The sequence below is a fragment of the Pygocentrus nattereri genome, chromosome 6 (genome assembly GCF_015220715.1).
Source record: "Pygocentrus nattereri isolate fPygNat1 chromosome 6, fPygNat1.pri, whole genome shotgun sequence".
NCBI classification, from domain to species: Eukaryota; Metazoa; Chordata; class Actinopteri; order Characiformes; family Serrasalmidae; genus Pygocentrus; species Pygocentrus nattereri.
In genome coordinates, this window is record NC_051216.1 from 47124737 (window position 1) to 47151798 (window position 27062).

The following is a 27062-nucleotide window of genomic DNA, read 5'->3' on the forward strand; positions in this document are numbered from 1 at the left end:
CCGAGTGACCCGAGTGAGTGACAAATGGTCTTAATGACCTCAATTAGACTTGGGCAGAGGATGTGACCAGGAGGCGAGGGGAAGGGTCAGTACTGGTTGGTGTTGGTTTTTCTCACTCCGGTTAATGAGCCGTCCTGGCTTGATTTGTGGTGATTGTAGAGGTGGTGGTGGGGTGGGGGGGGGTGGGGGGGGTTTGGGTTGTCACACCGTTATTTATGTATGTATCTAGACCAGGGGTTCCCAACATTTTGTACCCCAGGGCAACCTTGTTTCCCTGTTTATAACAACAAAATTCCCTTTTTTTCCCTCAGGTGCTAAAACTGAAAACCTGAGAATCAGGACCTGAAAAAGATCAGACGCTTCAAGCATAGAAACCAAAATTTGCATTTATGTTACAAACATGTTAAAGACACCAATCAAGAATAACGTTTTGACCACCTCCTCGTTTCTGCGCTCACTGTCCACTTTATCAGCTCCACTTACTGTATAGCTGCACTCTGTAGTTCTACAGTTACAGACTGTAGTCCATCTGTTTCTCTGATACTCTGTTACCCTGTTCTTCAGTGGTCAGGACCCCCATGGACCCTCACAGAGCAGGTACTGTTTGGGGTGGTGGGTCATTCTCAGCACTGCAGTAACACTGACGTGGTGGTGGTGTGTTAGTGTGTGTTGTGCTGGTGTGAGTGGATCAGACACAGCAGTGCTGCTGGAGTGTTTACATGCCTCAGTGTCACTGCTGGACTGAGAATAGTCCACCAACCAAAAATATCCAGCCAACAGCGTCCTGTGGGCAGCGTCCTGTGGGCAGCGTCCTGTGGGCAGCGTCCTGTGGGCAGCATCCTGTGGGCAGCGTCCTGTGGGCAGCGTCCTGTGACCACTGATGAAGGACTAGAGGACGACCAACACAAACTGTGCAGCAGCAGATGAGCTGTCGTCTCTGACTTTACATCTACAAGGTGGACTGACAAGGTAGGAGTGTCTAATAAAGTGGACAGTGAGTGGACACAGCGTTTAAAAACTCCAGCAGCTCTGCTGTGTCTGATCCACTCACACCAGCACAACACACACTAACACACCACCACCACGTCAGTGTTACTGCAGTGCTGAGAATGACCCACCACCCACATAGTACCTGCTCTGTGAGCACATTTAGGCCCAGTGTTTTCATTTGGAGTGCACTGCTGCCTTTAACCTCCAAATACTACGCAGGTTTAGATCTTTAGGATCCATTATAACTCATAAAAGACGACGAAAGCTGCTGTCCTTCCAACATCAACAAATAAATATCACATTCTGACACGAGAGGGGCTTCGAAACTCCAGCCCTGAATTCATCAGCTTAAGCGAGGAACTGCATTTCACGGCTCTGGCTGTTCTTCAGTCTGGAGCCCCAGCGCTCGACAGGAACAGGGTAAGACATCATGGTGATTCGGGGGGATACAGGTGGGCCAGATGTTAGTCAGTTATGTAATGTGGCAGATCCGAAAAGCCATTATGGTAACTGCTGCGACTGGCTTGCTGGGTATGAATATATCAGTGACTCCCGGGATAAAAACAAGCAAACAGGCCTTTTTAAGGGCCTCCAGACAGGTTCTGAGGAACTCCTGCATGGATGGAGGTAAAGGACCCTCGCTCGAGGGGGCTGTGACTTCAAAGCCTGCTATGATTTATAGCGCTGGAGACACGGCAGGCTGTAATCTCTCCACTATGGAAAAGAGGTTAACTGCATTTCGCTAAGCGGAATCAGGTCAGGAATGGTGCCTGCCGTCTCGCAGCAGAAGGCAGTAAAGCAAGTCACGATTCCTAAAAGAGGATCCATCATCCGGTGGCGTCGGTTCCAGAAGCCTAGCAGCACAGCGTGTTTCAGCTGAACGAGGGGATCTGACAGTGATGAATGAAAACCCTGGATGGAGGGAAGTAGTCGGTTCCCAGGCTGACCCGACGCCCATCTTATTTGCTCTTAGGAAACGGCAAACGATAGAAAGTCCAGCTTCCTTCCTTTTCCACGCTCTGGCCAAGAGAAAGAGAACGGGCCAACCGTAACAAGACTGCACATCCCAAAGCTGCCACCAAACTGGGAGCAGAAAGGCTGGGAGATCAGGGATCAGGCACTGCCTGTGAAATGTTCTCACAGCAGGCTGTGGAGAGGAACAGGAGGTCGAAGGCCACGAGGACAGAGCAGCTTGGACGAGGACCCAGCTTACACCCGGAGTGAAAGTTAGCAAGGTTCCTCCAGCTCACGTGGACCAGAACCTTACAGTGATGTTCTTCAACGGTCAAGAGCGCATACAAAGGCAGCACTGATAATGTTCCCCTCAAACTGTGGAGGTGGGTCCACTGATCCCTCTGAGGGTCCAGCTGTGGATGTTATAAAACTGGCCTAGAAACACTTCCAGGGTGTTTCTGCTACTATGGCTATCCAATATTTAGAAAATTAATCTCAGCAAAAATGAACTTTAAGTATCAGAGTCTACAGAAACAAAGAGACTCAACTGACTTTGTCTTTACAGGAACATGAGAGCTGTGGGGCTGGGAGTCAACAGCAAAATGAACAGATTCTTCAATTCAATTCATCCCAAAATTCATTTGGGAATTGGGAAATGAGTCTAAAGCATAAAATGTAGCATTAGTTATGAACAGTTGACACAGGTAACACCACCAGTGCCAAAACACCTGCCCACCTGAAGGAGCTGACAGTGGAAAACCAGGCACAACATGGCCAGCCTATTAATTTACCTGACCTAGGGTTAGCACTCAAACACGTCACTGCTGAGGTCAGTTGTAATGAATATCGTACTATTCATTTTCCTATCAAGCCCTTCTTCGTCTTATTTTTGTGGAATCGAGATTTTTCTGTAAACTCCGTCGATTTTTGTCACTTGGAATCGGAGTCGACCCTAAAATGTCTGGAATCGATCAGCTTTAAAGACACTTTCCCTGTTTTTCAGTATTATCGCCTTTTACACCAGCATCAGCAGCTGAGAGATGCACTGACATCTCTGATGTTTACATAAATATGAAATTGTTTTAAGAAGTCGACATCAAACCACTTCAAATCAGGCTCTAGTTATAAGCTGTATTATAAGGACATGCAGAAAATGCTGAATAAGAAAAGACACTTCTACTTGTGAGCGCTCAGTTAATTTATACTTCCACTGAAAACTTCGTTTGGCTTCGTTTGGCTTCGTTTGGCTCGTTTGGCTTCGTTTGGCTTCGTTTGGCTTCGTTTGGCTTCGTTTGACGTTCCGTATGTGAGATCATGTGGTCTCATGGAACAGTCCTGTGCAAACGTTTCAACAACAGCAGTCAAATTAGATTTAGACTTGAACGTGTTGGAAAAAAATAAAACATTAAATGTAAAATGTGGCATAACTTTTTTTTTTTTACAGGCCACATTTAATGTTTTATTAAATAAAAAGTAACCGTGCATTGAAACGTGCAGTGTGTTCTTAATTTTACTTAAAATTAAACGTAATTTGGGTGTTGAAAATTTTGCTTATGGCTGAATTATTTATATCTTTTATATATAAATATATATCTCGCTGCTGTCGGAACAAAACCTCATATCTCCAAAACGGTAACTTTACAGCAGAAGGAAAACACCTACTGTACTTCTAATGGAACGAGACATTTTTCCAAGCAATTGTGAGTCATTTCTTTTAGTCCATTTGTCATTAAATTTACATACCACGCAAAGAGTAACAGGCATTTTCAATTTATGTCAAAAACTCAAAAATGGAGATACAGGGTTTTGTTCCAACAGCAACGAAATATTATAATATGTATATATAATAAGTATATTTATACACATACAAACATACATATTCAACAACATGAACGAACTAAACTGGCTTGACAGCTGCTATGGAATGCCAAGCGGTTGCTAAGGTGTTGCTGTGGTATCCCAGGTGGTTACTAACATGTTGCTAGGCCATTGCCATGGTATCCCAGGTGGTTCCAGGTGGTTGCTAAGGTGTGACTAGGCTGTTCCTAGTTATTCCAGGTTGGCAGGCCTTTGCTATGGTGTCTGATGAGGTGCTGTATGTTCTGTATGTGAATCGGTGTGTATTGTCTCTAGGAGTGGCAGCGAGAGAGACGTCCTTTGTGACCCATGCATGTATTACCGAAAGCATTGAATGATCATGAGAATGTAAAAAGAAATTAAAACAAGACTAAATAAATATGGAAGGTGTGGGGCATGAATTAACTGGTGTTTTGGTCAAAAGCATGCTTCATAAATTCCATTAGCTCATTACACTTAGCAGTAAAAATGGGTTATTATATTATATTAAACTATTTTCTTTGTTGAACATAAATCTAAAAATCCACTATTGGGACCTGAAAGTTGGCCTGTAGTTGCAGAAACACCCTCCAGTAAAAGGGGAATAGTGTAAAACCTGAAATCTTACTAGCCTTTACTAAGCAAGGGACTCCAGTCCAGTCAGTACCAACACCTTCAAATCTGACTGCCTGGAGCTCCCGGATGTGGTTAAAACTGGACATAGTCTGCCAATTCAACCAGACTGATTTTCAAACTGGACCAGCCTGGACCTCCATTTCTGATCTTACTGCGTTGTTATGAGAACATTCCTTGAAAAATAAAGCTGGAGGCAGTAAAAACGATCCTAGTGATGGTACCTGAATAAACAGTGAGGATGCTCAAGGTTTTTAAGACTTGTGCTGACCCCTAGTGGATGCCCATGCTACTGCACCCACCCTCAACGGCAAATTGCACAGGTTTTTCACTAAGACCTTTCAAATTTCACGGAAGCCCTTCAAAACGCCTGTTTTAGTAATACGCTGACCTACAAAACGGAGTCAGTGTTGCTCAGCTGCAGACGAGTGGGACCCAGTAAATAGCATTGCGCTGACTGGGGCTGTATCGAGTGACGGCCTCTGTTGCCTGGAAGTCTGACATCAATAAGGCACTACTGCTGTGGCAGTTACATCACCAGACCCTTTGCTTTGGACGCTGAGCTGATTTGGACAGTTGGCTTGGATTGATGAGGCCCGTCACTGTGAACAATGCAGTGTGGTGGACCATCCCACAATGGTATAAACCCTATCCCACCAACAAGTTCTAGGTATAAATTTATTATATTACACATTCTATTGCTAGAAAATATAAACACAGAACGTAATTTAAAGACCTATTGCGCTCAAAAAACATGGTTTCTAAATGTGATTTGACCTCTCAAATGTCCAGGGCCCACCAGCAGGCCCAACGTTTCATTATACATTTCTGTAAGAATAGCTCAGCCAGTTTGCTTTGAAGTGCCTGTAGTTATTGTATAATGAACCTTAGTTACACAACGACTCTGACAGCTGTAGGAGACGCTCGAGCCATTTGAACGTTTTTACTTCTCACTTTGCCACAAACAGAAAACGGACGCTGTTAAGATCACATCTGACCGACAGCCGATTTGGTCCGACTCTGAAGACGAGACGACGCTAAATTCCCAAACTGTCGTCACCACTGAGCAGCTTTTCAGTCGGCAGCTGAGACAGAAGAACAGCTGAACAACCTGGAATCAGCCAGAAATGAACCCAACACCATTCGCCAAACTAAACGGGCTGTAAGAAGCTTTACAGACCGGCTGGAACAAAACAACATTAATACTGATCTGGACAAACTGACCAAACTGAGCTGAACCTGATATTGGGTCAGTTTTACGGCTCAGTCTGATTTGGTCCGACTCTGAAGATCAGACACGTCTGGCGAATGGTGTTGGGTTCATTTCTGGCTGATTCCAGGTTGTTCAGCTGTTCTTCTGTCACAGCTGCCGACTGAAAAGCTGCTCAGTGGAGACGACAGTTTGGGAATTTAGTGTAAGGAGCTGGAGAACGAACTGCCGGCTGAGCAGCGAGTGGGCGGAGCTCGTTATTCTGACGTAGCAACGAGCTGCTCGTTAAGGAGCTCTAATTAGGAGGAAGGAACTGAACATTAAAACATATTAAAGCCGCGTTCACGGCCAGTTTATTCATTTCTTACTGTATTTATTTAACTGCTGTATTAAAGCAGTAGAGCACTCGAGGAGGGAGTTATCACCAACAACATCACGGCTGTGATGATCTACGGCCTCCAGATCACAGCCGGGATGTTATTCCATGATAACACACTCCCTCTGGGTTCTACTGCTTAAGTAACATTCTGAGAGCAGATTAAATGCACTACCCATTCTAGCTGCGTCGTCTACAGTGAATAAGTGCTATGAAAAGAATAAATAAAACGCAAGCTTCCGGCAAAGTGGCTCCGAAGTACAACTGGAGCGTATTGATCAGCATTTTCACTTTTAGGGATGTTAAGTGAGACTAAAGAAAGGTGTGGCGTTGAGATCAAAGCGCTGTCCGATGTGCTGATGGATTTTATCCTCACTACAGCCACGTTTGCAGAAAATTAGCTCCTGGTCTCGGAGGAGCAGGGCAAACAGAAGACTTGCACTCACCCAGACAGCATCTCAAAGATGAGCACACCCAAGGCCCACCAGTCCACTGCCAGACCATGACCCTTGCCCTGGATGACCTCGGGGGCCAGGTACTCTGGAGTCCCGCACAGCGTACATGTCCTGCACAAAAACACACAGTCCCAGCGTTTATCCTCCTTACAGTGAGTGTTAAACTGAACATCTAGCAAAGTTCACAAGATAAAAATGTAATTAAAAAGGATCTGATGGCCTATATGAGAAGTATATGGGTGTGGCCTAATATTGTAATGAGCACGCTTGAATGACATCCTTCATCCAGTGTGTTTGTATGCTTTTAATAATCCGATAACTTCATCAGCTCCACTGACCGTATAGCTGCACTCTGTAGTTCTACAGTTACAGACTGTAGTCCATCTGTTTCTCTGATACTCTGTTACCCTGTTCTTCAGTGGTCAGGACCCCCATGGACCCTCACAGAGCAGGTACTGTTTGGGTGGTGGGTCATTCTCAGCACTGCAGTAACACTGATGTGGTGGTGGTGTGTTAGTGTGTGTTGTGCTGGTCTGAGTGGATCAGACACAGCAGTGCTGCTGGAGTTTTTAAAGTGTCCACTCACTGTCCACTCTATTAGACACTCCTACCTTGTCGGTCCACCTTATAGATGTAAAGTCAGAGACAACAGCTCATCTGCTGCTGCACAGTTTGTGTTGGTCATCCTCTAGTCCTTCATCAGTGGTCACAGGACGCTGCCCACAGGACGCTGCCCACAGGACGCTGTTGGCTGGATATTTTTGGTTGGTGGACTGTTCTCAGTCCAGCAGCGACACTGAGGTGTCACTCCAGCAGTGCTGCTGTGTCTGATCCACTCACACCAGCACAACACACACTAACACACCACCACGTCAGTGTTACTGCAGTGCTGAGAATGACCCACCACCCAAACAGTACCTGCTCTGTGGGGGTCCATGGGGGTCCTGACCACTGAAGAACAGGGTAACAGAGTATCAGAGAAACAGATGGACTACAGTCTGTAACTGTAGAACTACAGAGTGCAGCTATACGGTCAGTGGAGCTGATGAAGTGGACAGTGAACATCAGCTTATTTCTTATATTTCTGTCCACTGTCTCTCTCTCTCTGTCTCTCTCTCTCTCTCTCTCTCTCTCTGTCTCTCTCTCTCTCTCTCTTTCTCTCTCTCTCTGTCTCTCTCTGTCTCTCTCTCTCTCTCTCTTTCTCTCTCTCTCTGTCTCTCTCTCTCTTTCTCTCTCTCTCTGTCTCTCTCTGTCTCTCTCTCTCTCTCTCTTTCTCTCTCTCTCTGTCTCTCTCTCTCTTTCTCTCTCTCTCTGTCTCTCTCTCTGTCTCTCTCTCTCTCTCTCTCTGTCTCTGTCTCTCTCTCTCTGTCTGTCTCTCTCTCTCTCTCTCTCTCTCTGTCTCTCTCTCTTTCTCTCTCTCTCTGTCTCTCTCTCTCTTTCTCTCTCTCTCTGTCTCTCTCTCTCTGTCTCTCTCTCTCTTTCTCTCTCTCGCTCTGTCTCTGTCTCTCTCTCTCTGTCTCTCTCTCTCTCTCTCTCTCTCTCTCTCTCTCTCTCTCACACCCACATTATAAAAACAGCTCGCTCTCCAGTGGGAGAGCAGCTTGAGGCTGTAGTGGGGTCTGCTGCTTCTGAACAATCGCCTCACAGACAGTCCTCTCACAAGCCTCGGGAGAGATCATTAGATGCAGACACACACTGCCCAGCCAAAAGCCCATTCACAACAGCACAGCACTTTGCTTTTAGCCACTAGCCGGCTCTGCCCTAACCCATCCGGGTAAGAACATACACGGATATGTATTTTTGTAGATGGGAAATGCACTGCAGACACATTGTGTCTCATCAAACACTAAAACACACACTGATGATACGCCAACCAGAAATCGGCTCAATATTTCCCCAGTTACAGATTCATATCTGGGTTTTAAATCTGATTAAGCCTTTTATATCAGCTGCTTTTGGTCAAATCAAACGTCATTAAGAGTTACTTTGATGACTAAACTCGTACTGGTAACTGGGTTAAACCAATAACTACTAAGTACATAAAACTAATAAACAACTTCTCCACATGTTAATCCACATTTCTGGATTAAATCTATAGATGATGCTACACTGAAGCTTCCCTGAAGCTCTAATCTGTATTCAATCCGACTACCCATGCACCACTGATGCATCCTTCAGAGAGTGGAACTACACTTCATGACCACCAGGGTGCAGCATTTCATCACTTTGCAGTGCCCAAATCTGCTGTTTTCACTCCAAAAACCCTAACTGCACTATTCGGCGCTGCTTCTCCTTCGAGTCTTGGCTCCTCTCAGTGGCCCTTAGGGACTTTTTTCCTGACACTGACTTATTGTATAAACCAGCATGCAAATAAAACCGAAACGAGCTGAACGGAGATGAATATTTTCCAGGTTTTTCTCAAGCTGTTCTACCATTTGGTGTGGAACCGGGAAGGACTCACCGAACGACTGGGCCTATTTTGATTGATTTGTACTAGATTATCTAGATTACATTTGAATGTTTGAATGTAACGACGCTGTTATTAGTTTTATAAGTTGTAAATCACACCAGGGAACTGTGAGAATTAGATACAAACCTTCAGTTCAGGCCATAAATGTCAAAAACTCAGCCAAAAACTTATAAAACGGATATTTCCGGTCCTAAAATCTGATTGGCTGAGCTGCATTTTGAGCTGTTGTAAAAGACAAACACGCTTATGACGCCTCGCAGCAAAAACACCAGGAAAAATCCTTGTGCTGTTATTGGAATAATCTTTGGCACTAATGTTCCCTACTGATGACGTAGGAACCCGGTCCTGTTTAAATTAAAGAGCTGACAACTTATGTTCTTAACTAGAACATAGCCAGCTGGCCAGGCCTGAATTAAAGCACTTCAAGTGTGATTCACTGTAAAACTGCAATATTAAAGTCTAAAAAAATGTCAAATTGAATTTCTTACACACTTCGAATGTCCGTGTTTCAGTCAGACGTCACATCAAACCCAGGCTGAATCCCAAACGGCTCCGTACTCCCTAAATAGTGAGCTAGGGAAGTTTTGAAATTCTACAAATAGTGGACTATTTGTCAAGTGTGGATGTGTCTGAATCCCGAATGGCTATGCTTTAGCTATAAAATGCTCAGTTGGGTCGCAGGAGCCAGTATTTAATCTCCTTTGTAGTGCACTGTGTAGGGAGCAGGCAGTTATTTGAGATTCGGCCTCAGCGCGTGAGGAGGGCCGCAGGTGGATTGGTGCTAGATAAGACTCGCGGTGGTGATTTGGTGACCAAAAGTACTTAAACGAGTACTAAAATGAAGTTATATGTTTATTATTCTACAATAAAAGTTCACGAAATGATCGCAGCATACAGTGATGGATCTACAGGAACTTCATTTCTTATTTTAATTATTACTAATAGTGGCCTCCAGCCCTGGTCCTGGAGAGCTGCCTTTCCACGGAGTTTAGTTCCAACCTGTATCCAGTAAGCCGCCCTACTCGAACCCAAACACATCCGATCCAGCCAATCAGGGAAGAGGTTCATTAGCTGGTGCAGGAGTGGCAAACCGTGGCTGGAACTAGGCTCTGCAGGAAGGTAGCTCTCCAGGACCAGCGCTGGAGAACAGTGATCAAGGCCTTCAGAGAACCCTGAAGGTTTTCGTGGCTGACCGACTACATTTGGAGTAAGGAGGGCACATTTTATTTCGGTTGAACTCGTGAAAACGGGAAGATCCGCTCCTACCTGTCGACGACCTTCTTGGCAAAGCCGAAGTCGGTGAGTTTGATGTGTCCTTCACGGTCCAGCAGGATGTTCTCAGGCTTCAGGTCCCTGTAGACGATGTCCTTGGCGTGGAGGTACTCCAGAGCGCAGATGATTTCGGCTGAGAAGAACAGCGCCGTGTCGTTTCCGAACTTGCCGCGGCTCCGCAGGTAACTGAACAGCTCTCCGCCGGGCACGAACTCCATCAGCATGAACAGGCAGCGCTCGTCGTGCCACGTCCAGAACCTGCAGGTCAGCATGAGCACATGCAGTGAGCAGGAACCACACTGACCGAAAGAAACGATGTACCCATTGCTTTAGTTCAGTGTGGATGAAGTACCTGTTTAACGCCTACAGATGGCAGCAGTAAGTGCAGGTAAACCTCATAAGGCTACTTGCGCAGCTTCTGTACTCGGCTTACTTACAGTTCTGTATCCAAGTTACTGGCTCAGCTCACATTTCAGCAAATATGCTTTTATCAAAAAATACAGTCACATTACCGCAGGACTAGTTTGTATTTATTAAGTCGCACTAAACATGTGCATCATAAATGGAGTTTCTCTTTAATCCACAGCCTTAAGCCAATACTATATATAAGTGTCAGTAACGTGGTCATATACTGCACTGTCGTGAAGTGACCGGTGTCCTCTAATTCAACACAAAGGCAGTTTTTCAGTGTAAATGATGGAAATTGTGCAGACAAAAAAAAAAAAAAAATAGGGAAGGAAAATGATTATTTTCACAGCCCAAAGACATCAGGCAAACCACCAAAAGCTATTTTAACACTAACAGCACCCCCTTGTGGAGAATCTTCATCCATCCATCCATCCATCCATCCATCCATCCATCCATCCATTATCTTCCGCTTCTCCGGGGTTCGGGTCGCGGGGGCAGCATCCTAAGCAATGAAGCCCAGACCTCCCTTTCCCCAGCCACTTCCACATGCTCTCCAAGGGGGATTCCGAGGCGCTCCCAGGCCAACTGGGCGATATAGTCGCGCCAGCGTGTCCTGGGTCTTCCCCGGGGTCTCCTCCCAGGTGGACTCGCCTGTGACACCTCCCGAGGGAGGCGTCCAGGAGGCATCCTAACCAGATGCCCGAACCACCTCAGCTGGCTCCTCTCGACGTGAAGAAGCAGCGGCTCTACTCCGAGTCCCTCCCGGATGACCGAACTTCTCACCCTATCTCTAAGGGAGAGTCCAGCCACGCTGCGGAGGAAACTCATTTCGGCCGCTTGTATTCGCGATCTCATTCTTTCGGTCATTACCCAAAGCTCATGACCATAGGTGAGGGTGGGAACGTAGATCGACCGGTAAATCGAGAGCCTTGCCTTGTGGCTCAGCTCTTTCTTTACCACAACAGACCGGTAAAGAGCCCGCATCACTGCTGACCCAGCACCAATCCGCCTGTCAATCTCCCGCTCCCTTGTACCATCACTCGTGAACAAGACCCCGAGATACTTGAACTCCTCCACTTGAGGCAAGAGCCTATCCCCGACCCAGAGAGGGCTCTCCACCCTTTTCCGCCTGAGAACCATGGTCTCGGATTTAGAGGTACTGGGATGAGAATCAGAATCTTCAGCCTGCTAAATATGGGTGAGTGAGTTACAAGCCAGGTCCATGAGAAGCTATTTATTGATGCTTATTATTCAGTGTTAGAAAAAAAGAGCAGAAAACACACCCAACAAAATAAATACGTAAATAATACATTTAACCAAATGCAACATCACATTTCTCAGTGTTTACTGTACCTACTCTTTGCTTTCATTTAGGCTTCTATTCTTTTTTTAGGAGACTTGTTTTCAGTTTTTCAAAAAAATCTGCAGGGATGTTTTTCCACACCTCCAAAGTTCAGTGATAGAAGTCGGTTTAACGTTTTCTGAAGTAGCCAAACACATTCAGTCTCTCTCTTTTACGTATTTTCACTTATTTTTCTTTCACGTTCTCCCTCCTCATGCAAGTGGGTGGTTTTGTAATCTAATCTCCTGAAAATGAATAACCTTTACTTAATGGTCATTTTCACTGGGTGGGTGGGGGTGGTCTCCGGTGGGTGGGTTTCGCACAGGACTGTACACGCATACAATTAGAGGATGAGTGTAGGCTGTCCAGAAGATCCTGCCAATACAGTGTAGACTGGCACTGTGTGGATTACACAGGGAAACCCCACCCACAGCAATGCAGAAGCTCAGCGTAACGTTAGACGCAGGTTTCTCTCAGACGTTAGGAAGAAAGACGATGCCGTGAACGTGTCAGTCAGATCAGGATCCAGTGTTTCAAAGCTGCAGTGAAACGGAAATCCAGGACCTAAAGCCAGGCAGACACTGCGATTTTAGGAATCTTGTTCTACGCCTGAATCGCCCCTCGTGTTGGGCCGAAACCTGCGATGTGTGTCCTCACACTGTACGAAAACACTCAGTCGGCTAAAATCGGCTTTAGGAAACTCTAAAGAGACGATCTGAGCGGAGCTGGGGAACTTCTGGCCTGCTGTGGCCACAGTCTGTCACCAATTAATTACCCGATGAAGATTTTATTCACTTCAGCTAATGAGTTAAACGGCCCATTTAGTATAATATTATCATCCACAATGCGATGCCAGACTTTAACAGACAGCTTTCCAAGATATTGTGCAGTCGGCACAGAAGACGCCGACGCCGGGAACAGAGCTTCAGGAGCTCTTCTGTTGAGCATGCAGCAGGGAAGACCCACCGCCAGCACCCACCCCAACACAAAACACAACACGAGGGGGGGCATAACATACGTGGGCAGCCCACACACACAGTACCCAACCTCAATGGATACAACCACTCCATCAACCCCAGCTGACCACTAATGTCCACTTACCTCAACTATTTACAGTTCAAAGCCTCCTGCTGACAGTGACCACGGCCTTCACCCAAAGACAAAACCCTAAACACTGACCAGCCATGTTGGTATCTGCAGTAACACTGGTGGTATATCTGTGTGTGTTGTGTTGTGCTGGTACAAGTAGATCAGACACAGCAGTGCTGCCGAAGTCCACTCACTGTCCACTCTATTAGACACTCCTACCTTGTCGGTCCACCTTATAGATGTAAAGTCAGAGACGACAGCTCATCTGCTGCTGCACAATTTGTGTTGGTCATCCTCTAGTCCTTCATCAGGGGTCACAGGACGCTGCCCACAGGACGCTGCCCACAGGACGCTGCCCACAGGACGCTGCTGGCTGGATATTTTTGGTTCACAGTCCAGCAGCAACACTGAGGTGTCTAAAACCTCTAGCATCACTGCTGTCTGATCCACTCAGAGCAGCACAACACACACTAACACACCACCACCACGTCAGTGTTACTGCAGTACTGAGAATGACCCACCACCCAAACAGTACCTGCTCTGTGAGGGTCCATGGGGGTCCTGACCACTGACGAACAGGGTAACAGAGTATAAGAGAAACAGATGGACTACAGTCTGTAACTGTAGAACTACAGAGTGCAGCTATACGGTCAGTGGAGCTGATAAAGTGGACAGTCAGTGTAGAAACGAGGAGGTGACCTTAATGAAATGGTCAGTCAGTGTATATTTTTCTATATTATATTCAGACTTCTGTTGCTTGACTGCTAACATATAAAACTCTATTAAGCTGTACTCTCAGGTCTTCAGGCACTGGACTCTTAGCTACTCTGTAACCACAGAGCCTGTCTGGATATTTTTAGGTGGTCACTCTCAACTCAGCAGTGATACTGATGTGTGTGAAAGCCATCTGTAACTGTACACGGACGCAGCAGAGCTATAAGGTAGGTGTGTCAAGCATCTAAACCCGACACTCGAATGTGTTCCACATGTTGAAGAGGAGATCAGAAGCTAAAAGCCTGTAACACAAAGTGGACCTAAATAAGACGACATCTAGCAGACCACTGCAGTGCGTCATTCTGGAGAAAACAAGTCACAACTGTCCACAGTGGTGGTGATAGGAGCCAGACGTCCACCTCTAAAAGCTCCTCACAGAAAGACACTACATGACGTGGTTATGAAGGTTTCAGCTGAAACTCCAGGGAGGAATACACACAGGATGTTGTGAGGCCAAAAAAAGGTTTAACACTATTCTATCCTCATCAACATACATACAGAGTATTCACTCACCCATCAGATCACTTCCATGGCCACAGGTGTATAAAGCCGAGCCCCTCGGCCTGCAGACTGCTTCTACAGACATTAGTGAAAGAATGGGTCGCTCTCAGGAGCTCAGTGAATTCCAGCGTGGTACCGTGATCGGACGCCACCTGTGCAGCAAGTCCAGTCGTGAAATTTCCTCACTACTAAATATTCCACAGTCCACTGTCAGTGGGATTATAACAAAGTGGAAGCGATTGGGAACGACAGCAGCTCAGCCACGAAGTGGTCGGCCACGTAAAATGACAGAGCGGTCAGCGGATGCTGAGGGGCATAGTGCGCAGAGGTCACCAACTTTCTGCAGAGTCAATCACTACAGACCTCCAAACTTCATGAGGCCTTCAGATCAGCTCAAGAACAGCGTAGAGAGCTTCATGGAATGGGTTTCCATGGCTGAGCAGCTGCATCCAAGCCTTACATCACCAAGCGCAGTGCAAAGCGTGGAATGCAGTGGTGTAAAGCGCCACCACTGGACTCTAGAGCAGTGGAGACGTGTTCTCTGGAGTGACCAATCACAAATGGACCAAAACAAACAGCCAAAAACTGCTTGGAAGAACTTCTGGTTCCATTGACTTACATTAAAAGTAAAGTAGGTTTTTACCTTCTCTGTAAAGTTCTCATTTTGGAGATAAAAGGTTTTCTTTGAACTATATATATGTTGTAGGTTCTCTGGTGGTTCTGGATGGTAAATAAAATGTCTATATTTGTGTTGTAGTCATGGCGACGCCTGGTTCCCATCACCACCACTGTAAAGACCGTTTCACACCAAACCCTCTGAATCTCTCTGCTTACATCTCACACAGAATTATGATGAATTATGCTGTTGGGGAAAACTAAATACATATATATGCAAATTGGTAGAATTCCCCTTCAGCAGGGAAGATGAGTCGGCCTTACAGAGGATTCTACACGCTTCGCCTGATATGGGTAAAGATAGTTTCAGAAGAAAGCTGAGGGCCTGCGCTTTAGTCTCGTGGGCACTCGGCTATTTTCAGCCCAAAACTGTACACAAAAACAAAGAATAACCACTGATGCCATCGGAGTCTGCAGGAACTTCTGGGGCAAGAATATTGATGTTTCTCTGTCTGGATAAAGAGCAGAGAAAAACAATGAGCTTGGTCAGGCAGTCTTCCTTTATGCTGCTTCACCTCTTCTCTTGAAATAGAAACGTGATAATGTACGATATTTCTACATTTACGTAAGCCATCTTTGCGTGAGACTCAGCCAGAGCCGGTTTATGAGGAGTCACTTCTTATTTCCCCCGTTATATCAAGAACAGGACTGCTGAACAGCAGAGGGCGCCCATGAGCGAGTCCTCAATGAAAGGGAGTGAATGGAGCTTAACAGCTAAAAACGAGCAGTTAAAATAGTTTCTAGTCACTCGGTCAGAACTTTCCCTTAATTTTAGACAGTAGGAGGACGAGTTTCACTAAAAAATACAGAAATCTCACCTGTTTGTTTCCTTTATTCTACAGTAAACGGGTTTCGGGCAGCAGGAGGCGGGGCTTTACTGCTAGAGCGTGATGATTGATGGGTGAGCGGAGCAGCTCATTGGCTGTTCGCGCTCACTGACGTCATGAACGTACTTGAGGCGCCGGTTTCAAACTCCTATAACTCCAGTTTAAAAGCTCTTAAATATAAAAGCGGAGTTAAAATGTTTTACACTGTTCAGGAAATGATTGAATTCCTTTACATTAAAAATGTTTCAGCGTTTATAAACTATGATTTCGCTCAAAAGCTCCATATCAACCCATTCATTCTGGACTCACTCGGGAGCGCCCCCTAGTGTTGGGATAACCCGGCAACAGCTCGTCTGCTATGGCAGTAGAGAAAGTACGCCGGTACACGACCGTATGGTCAGCTTGGCTGTCATAGCGCCCCTTGCTGTAACACTAAGATTGCAGCTCGAGGTTGCGTCGTGTTATGAAATGCGTTGTGAGTTTGCTGGGATCATATTTGTTGAAGGTGACGTCAGATTTGTACACATCAGCTTCTACGCTCCTATCCCATCTCCCTCTGCTCCAAATCAAAGCCTAAACCCAAGTTACTTATGCATTTCTGAATATGTTAAGGGTGCTTGTTATGAAGGTTTATAACACCGTTGTTTGTAGCGTAGCTAGATGCTGCATCTTATTTGGTTCAGCCACCTGCTGCAGGATCTACTATAAGCAACTAACGTCATTCATTAGAGCAAGATAGACGGCAGTCCACCTTAACTGCAGGATTAAACAGGACACATTATCTTAACCCCCCTGGGTTGCCCTTTTGAGTTTTGGTTTGTCTCAGTGTTTCTTCTTCCTGCTCTTAGGGAGTGTTTCCTTGCCACTGTTGCCATTGGTGACGCTCATGGGGTCTCAGACCCTGCTGTAAAATATATAAATACGCTGTGACTATTTGGCTCAGTGTCGCTCCAAAAGTGTTCTGCTGCGTCTCCCGGCGATGCTGCTCACTTCGCTCGTGCTCAGACTGAGAAAGCCGAAAGAAATCAGAGTAAGAGTTCACTGTGGAATCTGATTACTGAGCGAAAATCCAGCCTCTAGATCAGATTTCTAGACCTTATTCCAATCCAAGAAATCAGATCGTTTAAATAATCAGATAACTGCAGAAATCTGATCGGGTTGGTGAGATCGTGTAAACACACACGAGAAATTTCTCCTCAGTGTCCAAACACGACGCCTCATGGGAGCCTGTGAATGAATGAATTTAGAACCATCTGTCTCTGTGTTTGTCACACTGAGACTAGACCTCTGCATTTAACCCATCCGTGCAGTGAAACACACACATGCATGCACACTAGTGAACACACACACTAGGGGGCAGTGAGCACACTTGCCCGGAGCAGTGGGCAGCCCTATCCGCAGCACCCGGGGAGCAGTTGGGGGTTAGGTGTCTCGCTCAAGGTCACCTCAGTCATGTGCTGTCAGCTCTGGAGATCAAACCAGTGACCTTCTGGTCACAGGGCTGGTTCCCTGACCTCCAGCCCACGACTGCCCCATTTAATGTTAACGGGATACAGGACACTCTCAGGTCAGTGAGAGCTGAGATAAGTGGTCTGTTTTCCTGCAATGGGGCTCAAACATGTAGCACTGAACACACTGATCAGTGGGGCCACTCTACCAGGGTCAGGTTGGTTGCGTTTAACACACCCACACACTTCTGACCAGGCAGCAGCTCAGAATTTGAGACACTTATACACTAAAAAATTACAATAATTAGGATATATTTGTTGAATATTACACTGATAAATGCATATTTAGTGGCACATCTTCTGTTTAACGAACGTTTTTAGAGATCAGCGCGAGAAGCGCGTCCGTTTATTTTTCATACGGTCAGAAAAACGTGTCTTTGTTGAGTTGCCCTAAAACTGCTGCTCTTCACAAAAAGCTCCAGTAAACGCAGCTTAACTCACAGCTTGACGATGAACGGATGGTTGACCTCCATGAGCACCTCCTTCTCGTTGTGAACGTGCTGCTGCTGCTTCAGCCGGATCAGGTCCACTATCCTCATCGACTTCAACGCAAAGTAGCTCTTGGTCCTCCTGTCCTGGACCAGCACCACTCGGCCAAACGTGCCCGTGCCTGCAGAGGAAAGATGCCACCACCGCACCGCTTCAAGCAGGAATACCGATTTCTTTCCCATCATGTTCTTTTGTCTCTGTATGTAATAAATATCCATCCTGCTGTATTGAGTGGCTCTAATAACTGTGTAGTTACATGTTAACAACAACGTCACTACTAATGATTTAGTCACTGTTACAGATGGATTACAGAACTATGCCTCATAATTACACAAGTGTGTCTTAAGAGTCGTAACAGCCTGTTCTCTCATGTAATAACATGTGTAATAACAAATGTAACTAATTTTTTAATCAGACTAGAACAGCAGTTGTTTTCACAAAGGATTTCCAGCAGTAAAAGCGCACACACACACACACACACACACACACACACACACACACAGATTCACACACACACACACACACACACACACACACAGATACACACAGATACACACACACACACAGATTCTCACACACACACACACAGATACACACACACACACACACACAGAGATAAACACACACAGAGATGGTGGGGTGCTGGAGCCTATCCCAGTGGTCATCGGGTGGAAGGCAGGATACACCCTGGACAGGTCGCCAGTCCATAGCAGGACAGACAGACAGACAGACACATTCACTCACACCTAGGGGTAATTTAGCACGTCCAATAGGCTTTAGACTGTGGGAGTAAACCAGAGAACCCGGAGGAACCCACACGGGGAGAACATGCAGACTCCACACAGAGAGGACCCCGGTCGCCCGGCCGGGGACTCGAACCCACATTCAGCCAGCATTTCTGCTGCTTCTGCTGTGACACTGCAAGCAGTTTCAGCTTTAAACCAGTCCGGCATGACACAGAACAGCAGACGCGCTCATGTTAACATGCAGCTTTAATGACATTAATTAAGTGCTGCATTTCCTCCCAAGCAATTTCTACATCACCACTCCTGCACATCATACAACACAATTACAGAACGGAATTAAATCAGTGTGATGTGATTAGGTTACCTTGTTACAACACAGTCATATCACAGTAATAATACAAACCGTAAGCGTAATTTCACGTAAAACAGACTTAGTGCCGGAAAAGACTTCTGTATCAAAGAGGCTTTAGTGCTGTAATCCATCCGTAACATTGCGTAAATCATCAGTACTTACATAGTTTATTCATGTGTAACTACACAGTTATTAGAGACACTCAGTATAAAGTGGGACGAAATATCATTGCCGTAAAAAAAAGTACATTTATAGTAAAATCATTTTAATGTGCGTCGATAGACACACATCCTACACCAGGGGTGTCAAGCTCAGCCACTAACAGGGCCGCATTAAAAAATATTTACTCAGCGCTTTTTATTCAGCGCTTTTTTAGCCATGTACAGATCCCTGCTGGCGACATCGCCTTAATGAGCTCATTGTCACGTGTGAATACGCCGTGGCCATGCGATGTGACCAGCAGGGCTCCGTAGCCATGACCCCACCTGGCCTTTGACTGCTCAAAATGAACAGGACGCCGATTTGGCCCGTGGGCCTCGTGTCTGGCACATGGGTCCTGGGCGATTCTTTTATCCCCCTGTAGAATTTTATGCAGGTTAAAGCATCAAAAGCTCGAACATTTCCCAACCCTTAGAATTCGCTTTTAAAGCCGAGCTCTGTTCTGATTGGCTGCCCTGTATTTTGACTCAATCTAAAAGCAGTCTGGGCTTTTAGCTCTCCTCATAGCTTCAGCGTGAATGGGTGGGACTAAACTGCTGTGGTTCTCTAGTTCAGTAGTGCACTGATGTTCATGTTAGTTTCCATGTAATTTCAGTTTTATTAAGAAAAAATCAGGCGTAACGTTCTGACCGCCTCCTCGTTTCTACGCTCCCTGTCCACTTTATCAGCTCCACTGACTGTATAGCTGCACTCTGTAGTTCTACAGTTACAGACTGTAGTCCATCTGTTTCTCTGATACTCTGTTACCCTGTTCTTCAGTGGTCAGGACCCCCATGGACCCTCACAGAGCAGGTACTGTTTGGGTGGTGGGTCATTCTCAGCACTGCAGGAACACTGACGTGGTGGTGGTGTGTTAGTGTGTGTTGTGCTGGTCTGAGTGGATCAGACACAGCAGCGCTGCTGGAGTTTATAAACAACTCAGTGTCGCTGCTGGACTGGGAACCAAAAATATCCAGCCAGCAGCGTCCTGTGGGCAGCATCCTGTGGGCAGCATCCTGTGGGCAGCGTCCTGTGACCACTGATGAAGGACTAGAGGATGACCAGCACAAACTGTGCAGCAGCAGATGAGCTGTCGTCTCTGACTTTACATCTACAAGGTGGACCGGCAACGTAGGAGTGTCTAATAGAGTGGACAGTGAGTGGACAGGGTTTTAAAAACTCCAGCAGCACTGCTGTGTCTGATCCACTCGCACCAGCACAACACACACTAACACACCACCACCACGTCAGTGTCACTGCAGTGCTGAGAATGACACACCACCCAAACAGTACCTGTTCTGTGAGGGTCCATGGGGGTCCTGACCACTGAAGAACAGGGTAACAGAGTATCAGAGAAACAGATGGACTACAGTCTGTAACTGTAGAACTACAGAGTGCAGCTATACAGTAAGTGGAGCTGATAAAGTGGACAGTGAGCGTAGAAACGAGGAGGTGGTCAGGATGTTAAGCCTTTATTTCTAAAAACATTTTATTAGCTTAATTTAACACGTCAGTGCAAAATATTTGTTCTTGACCGTTGTTGTACTTTGTGCTACGCAAGCAAGAAAACCAACACTTGTGCATCTGGAAGCTTCGGCTGCAGTCGAGCGCTCTTCAATCCATAAAGTTAATTTGCAAGCAAATGGGGAATGCACCTCAGATTCCCTGCGTCATCATAATGCCAAATGGGTCTTTTCTTTTGCCTGGTGTTGGTCCTAATTCCGTTGCAGCGGTGGGCAGAGCGCGTCTGCTGTTGAAAATGTGGTGTATATACATTTCAGGGCAGCAGTGCTGGTACTTCATAGAAATGGGTCACGCTATGAGGCTCCACCTGCAGCCTGCACCTCAGCTGCAACCACAGCAATCTCTGGATTAACCCCTGCAGGCTTGACCAAATGCTTCCAGTGTGCATCTGGGTCCATGGACGCTGCAGGCGTGCATGCAGCATGATGTATATCCTTTCGGAGCATGCACACCAGCCTGTCACTATGATTCTGACCTCTACTGCAGCCGCACACTTTAGGCAAAATGGTCTTTTCGGAGCATGCACGCCACTGCGACTCCGACTGAGGCTGAAACGGCACACTTCAAGCAAAATGAATATCATGTTTGAAATCTCGTGCAGGAACAAAGCAACAACAGTCAAGACATAAGATTAAGATGCACATGCCTCTCTGTTTGTGACCTGTGCTGCCACTGCATTTCAGAGCATGCACGCTCCTCCCTGCATCTTCGGTTCTGATCATTAGCTCAACTGCACGCTTTCCGGAACATGCTTATGATTTCAGAACATGCACCAGCCAGCCTGCAACACTAATTCTAAGCAATAGTGCAAAGCACATCCCTTCATATTTGAAGTCATGCACGGCTGCACCGTGTCTGATCAATAAGCATCTGGAATCAAGATCAATTTGAGATACGTGGTGGTTGTGAAAATCAGTGCAATTGCACAGTTTAAGCGACACGCATAAAATTTCACCAGCCAGCCTGCAGCTCTAATTCTGAGCAATAGTGCAAATGCGGATGCAAATCCTTAAGCATGGTGCATGCTATGTTTAAAGCCATGCACGACTGCACCGATTCTTATCGATAAGGCAACTGCAATCAAGACAAAATTATGATGCATATTCGAGAGCATGCATTTCTGTTTGTGACCCCTGTTGCAACTGCATTTCAGAGCATGCACGCTCCTCCCTGCATCTTCTGATCATTAGCGCAACTGCACAGTTTAAGCAGCATGCTTATGATTTCAGAACATGCACGAAGCCAGCCTGCAACACTAATTCTAAGCAATAGTGCAAACGCACATCCGTAAGCGTGCTGCATTTGATGTTTGAAGTCCTGCGCGACTGCACGGATCCTGATCGATAAGCAGGCACAGTCAGATTAAGATACATATTCAAGGGCATGCATTTCGTGTTGCATCTGCATTTCAGAGCATGCACGCTCCAGCCTCTACTCAACGCTGCAACTGCACACTGTAACGACGGGGCATGTCCTCTCAGAGCATGCACAAGCCAGCCTGCAGCTCGGGTTCAGAGCGACAGTGCAAGTCAGGCAGGATGCATTAAGCAGAATGCATATCCTATTTCAGAGCTCTGGTTCTGAGCGGTGCTGCACTGGGAAACATTAACCAACACGCATATCCATTTCAGGGCCGCTGTGTTCTGATCAATACCGTGACTGCAAACGTTTAGCAGGATTTCAGAGCATGCATGAGCCCGCAGTGCTGATTCTCCCCGGACATCAAAGACCATGCAGGCGGGACGCATTCACATTAATGCACATCATATTTCAGAACGTGCACGCGCCAGCAACACCGATTCTGCTCAATGCTGCAAAACTTTAAACAAGATGCATGTTCCCCTCGGGGTGCGCGCGAGCCAGGTTGCAATTGTTATTCTGATGAATGCTGCGATGGCAAAGCGAGACGCCTTGCTCTGGAGCGCGCACGTGCGTGCAACTCTGAGTGTGTGAGCGTAAACTCGCATATTTGTATGACGGCGCACGCACCCACGGTGGCGACGGAGTCCAGGATGCCCGGGGAGAAGTCTGTGCAGCCGGGCTGGGGCTGCATGCATGGCGCGCCGGCCGGCGAGCGTGCGCCCCTCCTCGTGCTGCCTCCGTCCCGGGACGCTTCTCCTCCTCCTCCTCCTCCTCCTCCACTCCCTCCTCCTGCTGCCGCTCCTGCTCCTGCTCCTGCCGCTGCCGTGCCTCGCGCAGGCGACGTTTTGGCTGCCGTCATCCTCTAATTCCGCTCTCCTCGCGTGCACTGCACCTCATTTTAGGTCCTCAGCGCCTGGCATTCTTTGCGCACGAGCTCCCGGAAGAAAAAAAAAAGGAAAAAAGAAAGAAACGAATCCGCTGGACAAAGGGGGAAAGGGGAGGGGGAGGAGGAGGAGGAGGAGGAGGAGTAGGAGGTGTTCAGCAGCCCATCAGGACAGCGATGCATGCGTGGCTTAGGCACTGCGGACACAGCACCTCTAACGGCATGGCTCGTGCTCAGTGATAGGCGTCGTCTGCGCGCACCTCTCGCTGGACCGGTCTGGATTCTGGACCTCTGGGACAGGAGCACGGGAGGAGTCTGTAACACCGCACGGGAGGAGTCAGAGGCATCGAGCAGGATGCGGCCGAGTCTTTTGTGTTGCAGGAGAGGAGTCTACTTCATTGAGCTTGAGTCTGCTGCGCTGCACCTTCTCAGGACTGGACTGTGGCACTGCATGAGTTGCGTTTCACTAGAGGAGTCGCTTTGTGCACAAGTTCATTTCATTGAAAGAGACTCTGTTGCACTGCACAGGACACGTCTATGGCATCGCATTGACAGGATGAGACTATTGAGTCTGTTGCATTGCATTTTTGCCAGTTGCATTGCGCATACATTTACTGCACTGAGTGGAGTCTGTCGCACCGCACAAGCGGAGTCTGTTGCATTGCATTGCACATGAATTTATTGCACCGTTACATTCCACAGGACAAGACTGTGGCACTGCATGAGTGGAGTCGATTGCATTGCATGGCACTCGCTTTGTGCATGAGTTTATTTCATTCCAAAAGATTCTGTTGCAAGTCAATGGCGTTGCATACGCGGAGTCCGGTGAATTTTACTAGGGGAGTCTACTGCACTGCACAGGACGACGTTCATTTATTGACCCTAAGTCTATTGACCATAAGTCTCGAGAGGAGTCTTTTGCGTTGCATTTTGTTTTGTTGCAATGCACACGTTTACTGCATTGTACAGGAGTCTGCGACATTGCAAAGGGTGAAACGGTTTCATTGAGAAGGACTGCACTAGAAAGACAAGGCACAAGTGGAGTCTGTTGCATTTTACAAAAGTCTGTTGCACTGTACAGGATGAGACTACTGCATCCAGCATGTTGCATGGAATAGGAGTCAGCTGCATTGCGTATTATTGCACTGTACATGAGTCTGTTACATCGCACAAGGCAACACTATCACATTGAATAGGACCACATAAGGGGAGGTCTATTGCATTATACAAGAAAAGTCTAATGCATTGCAGAAGATGAGAGTATTTAGATGAACAAGAGTTTACTGCACTTGATTGGAGTCTGTATTATTATATAGGAGGAGTGTATCGCATTGCATAAGAGTTTTCATGCATTGCATAAGAGTCTATTGACTCACATGGGCTGCTACATTACAGCCTCCTGCATTTCACAGAAAAACTTTATTTCATGGAAGGAGTCTATTGGATTAAATTGGCTTGTGCTGCCTTGCACAGAGGAAGGCAACTTGGCTAGACGGCACAGGCTCTCATGCATTAACTGGTGTCTCATTCACCTGCAACGGCAGGAAGGAGCCTTTCTAACTGCTTGACTGAGGCAACCAAGCCGACACAATACTATTTAATTCATTCCTTGAGTGATGTAATTGGCCTGTTTTGCGCTTTAAAAGCCATTGGAGGGCATGTTTCACTTCCTTTTTAACAAAACTTAGGGCAGACTACAATAACGTCACAGCACAGGCCCGTAAGGGACGCCTATTGTGAGCCGGGCCGGCTTGGTCCAGCCTCAGGACCGCGGAGCATGCATGGTTTGCTATAGACTTTTAGTCTGCTGAAGCATTACTAATGGCCCATGCCGAGAGAGCCCCCTCATCTTTTATTCTCGGAAAAACCGCTGCGCCTGACTTCCGGAAGTCTAGCGTCAGCTAAATATTTCAAATCGCTATTTAACCCTGCATGTGCCGGAGTTTATCTATAGCAGTTACTGAAATTCCTGAATGATGCATGAGCTTCGCATCCTCATTTACTGCTCATAAATAAACCAGTATTTGGAATCGTTTTCTGTTTGGGTTTTTGGAACGGAATATTCCGGCTTTTTTTTTTTAATGCAGCGTATGGAAGTTTGTATTGCTATGATAAATCTGGACAGGCTGTTGATTCTAATTCCTTTGTAAGCTGCAGCTTTTAATGGGCAGTTAGGAAGGTCACTGTGGCGGGCTCAGCAGATATTTGATTTACCGCCTGCTGCCTTTTGTCCAAGCTCTGATCTAACATCCACTCCAGCCTTGTAAGATATAATTATGGGCGATTAATATTTAAAATGGTCACGTCAATAAGCAGGCTGCCCTGAAGCGAAAATCAAATTTATCTCATTTTCTCCTTACCTCATGTTACCACTCAGCTGGGGCACTGTGTGGATACTGCTGGTAGACTATATGGCCAAAGGTTTTCACTCCCCCATCCAGATCACTGAGTTCAGGTGTTCCAGTCTCTTCCATGGCCACAGGTGTATAAAGCCGAGCCCCTCGGCCTGCAGACTGCTTCTACAGACATTAGTGAAAGAATGGGTCGCTCTCAGGAGCTCAGTGAATTCCAGCGTGGTGCCGTGATCGGACGCCACCTGTGCAGCAAGTCCAGTCGTGAAATTTCCTCACTACTAAATATTCCACAGTCCACTGTCAGTGGGATTATAACAAAGTGGAAGCGATTGGGAACGACAGCAAGAGCGGTCAGCGGATGCTGAGGGGCATAGTGCGCAGAGGTCACCAACTTTCTGCAGAGTCAATCACTACAGACCTCCAAACTTCATGTGGCCTTCAGATCAGCTCAAGAACAGCGTAGAGAGCTTCATGGAATGGGTTTCCATGGCTGAGCAGCTGCATCCAAGCCTTACATCACCAAGTGCAATGCAAAGCGTCAAATGCGGCGATTGTCCAATCAGAAATTGTTTGTCTCTGTGAAATCTTAGTACATAAACCTTGCAAACAAGCCAATGGGAGTGCTAAGCGAGCTCTTCCATAGGTTAGGACTTCAGGAACTGAAGAGAAGCCCTAAAAGTGTCAAATCAATGAGGAGTTCAACTGAAGCTGAATTTCCTTTTATTTGGAATAATCCAAGGAAACAGCTGCTGAGAATTCCTGCTTGAGGAGTCTTATACGACCACCAGTAAGAGAGAAGCCGTGCTCTGCTTCAGAATGAGATTTGTTTTAATCAGGTCACAAGCAGATTTCTGCAGTTATCTGATTATTCAAACGGTCACGTAAACAGCCCACTCTGATTTCTTGGACTGGAGTAAGGACTAGAAATCTGATCAAGAGGCTGGATTTTAGCTTAGTAATCAAATTCCTCCGCGCTGTAAACTTACTTTGATTTCTTTCAGAAAACAGGCCATGTCACCAGGAACAAGCGAGCAGCGTCGCCACAAAACCCAGCAAAACGAATACATCCGCGACGAAATTAAGGATTTAAATATTCTTCACCTTCTAGATGATATATGGTCATATTTTCAGGTAAAGGGGCGTGATCTTTAAAAAAAGAGCTGCGGCATGAAGTCAGGTGTGGCAGATCGATGCCAGGTATCTCTACTGAAAGAGTCGTTGCGAAGCTGCCTCATTCGTGGCGGAGGGATACATGCAGGGTGCTCTACGGCAAAATAGTCCCCAAAGGAAATCGATATAAATCCATTGTTTATCACATCTTACACTTCTCATAAAATATTCAGAATATGAAACGGGTATTAAATAATTCCATGGTGATTGTTATGTTTGCTGCAGGCCTTGTAACTGGACCTTCAGTGCTTTCATACTGGACAGCACTCACTGCCCACTGCCTTCAGAATGGCCAGCAGTGAGATGATTTGCCATTGAAGAAGCATTTTTACCACATCATATTAGAAACACCTATCTTATAAGTCCACCCTATAGACGTACAGTTGCAGATTATAGGACTAGTATATGGCTAACCTACCAGATGAGCTGGTGCTCTTCAATAGAAAGCAGAAGCGCATATGAGCAGTCAGAGAATCAGAGAAATCCAATTAACTCAATTCATTTCCCCTCTAAACCAACCTTTTCCTATATTTTCCTTTAATTAGAGCAAGGCAGGATTTATTTATATAGTGCTTTGTACTAAGGGCATTCTCACAGTGCAGCTTTCCAGAGAATCCAAGTGCAAGCCCCCCCGATAAGCAAAGCAAGGGTGAGTGGCAAAGAA

General features: G+C 46.4%; 1 protein-coding gene across 1 annotated transcript in view; it reads right to left on the reverse strand.

The window, feature by feature from the left end:
* Positions 1-23188, reverse strand: part of LOC108439526 (cAMP-dependent protein kinase catalytic subunit PRKX-like) — a 40823-nt gene extending 17635 nt beyond the window's left edge. The window contains exons 1-4 of the mRNA XM_017717975.2: positions 22619-23188; positions 17762-17930; positions 10191-10454; positions 6446-6565 (exon numbers count right to left, since the gene is read on the reverse strand). Of these exons, the coding sequence (XP_017573464.1) occupies positions 6446-6565; positions 10191-10454; positions 17762-17930; positions 22619-22850 (785 nt within the window). The 5' untranslated portion in view covers positions 22851-23188. The remainder of the gene's footprint in view (positions 1-6445; positions 6566-10190; positions 10455-17761; positions 17931-22618) is intronic.
* Positions 23189-27062: the final 3874 nt, after the last annotated feature.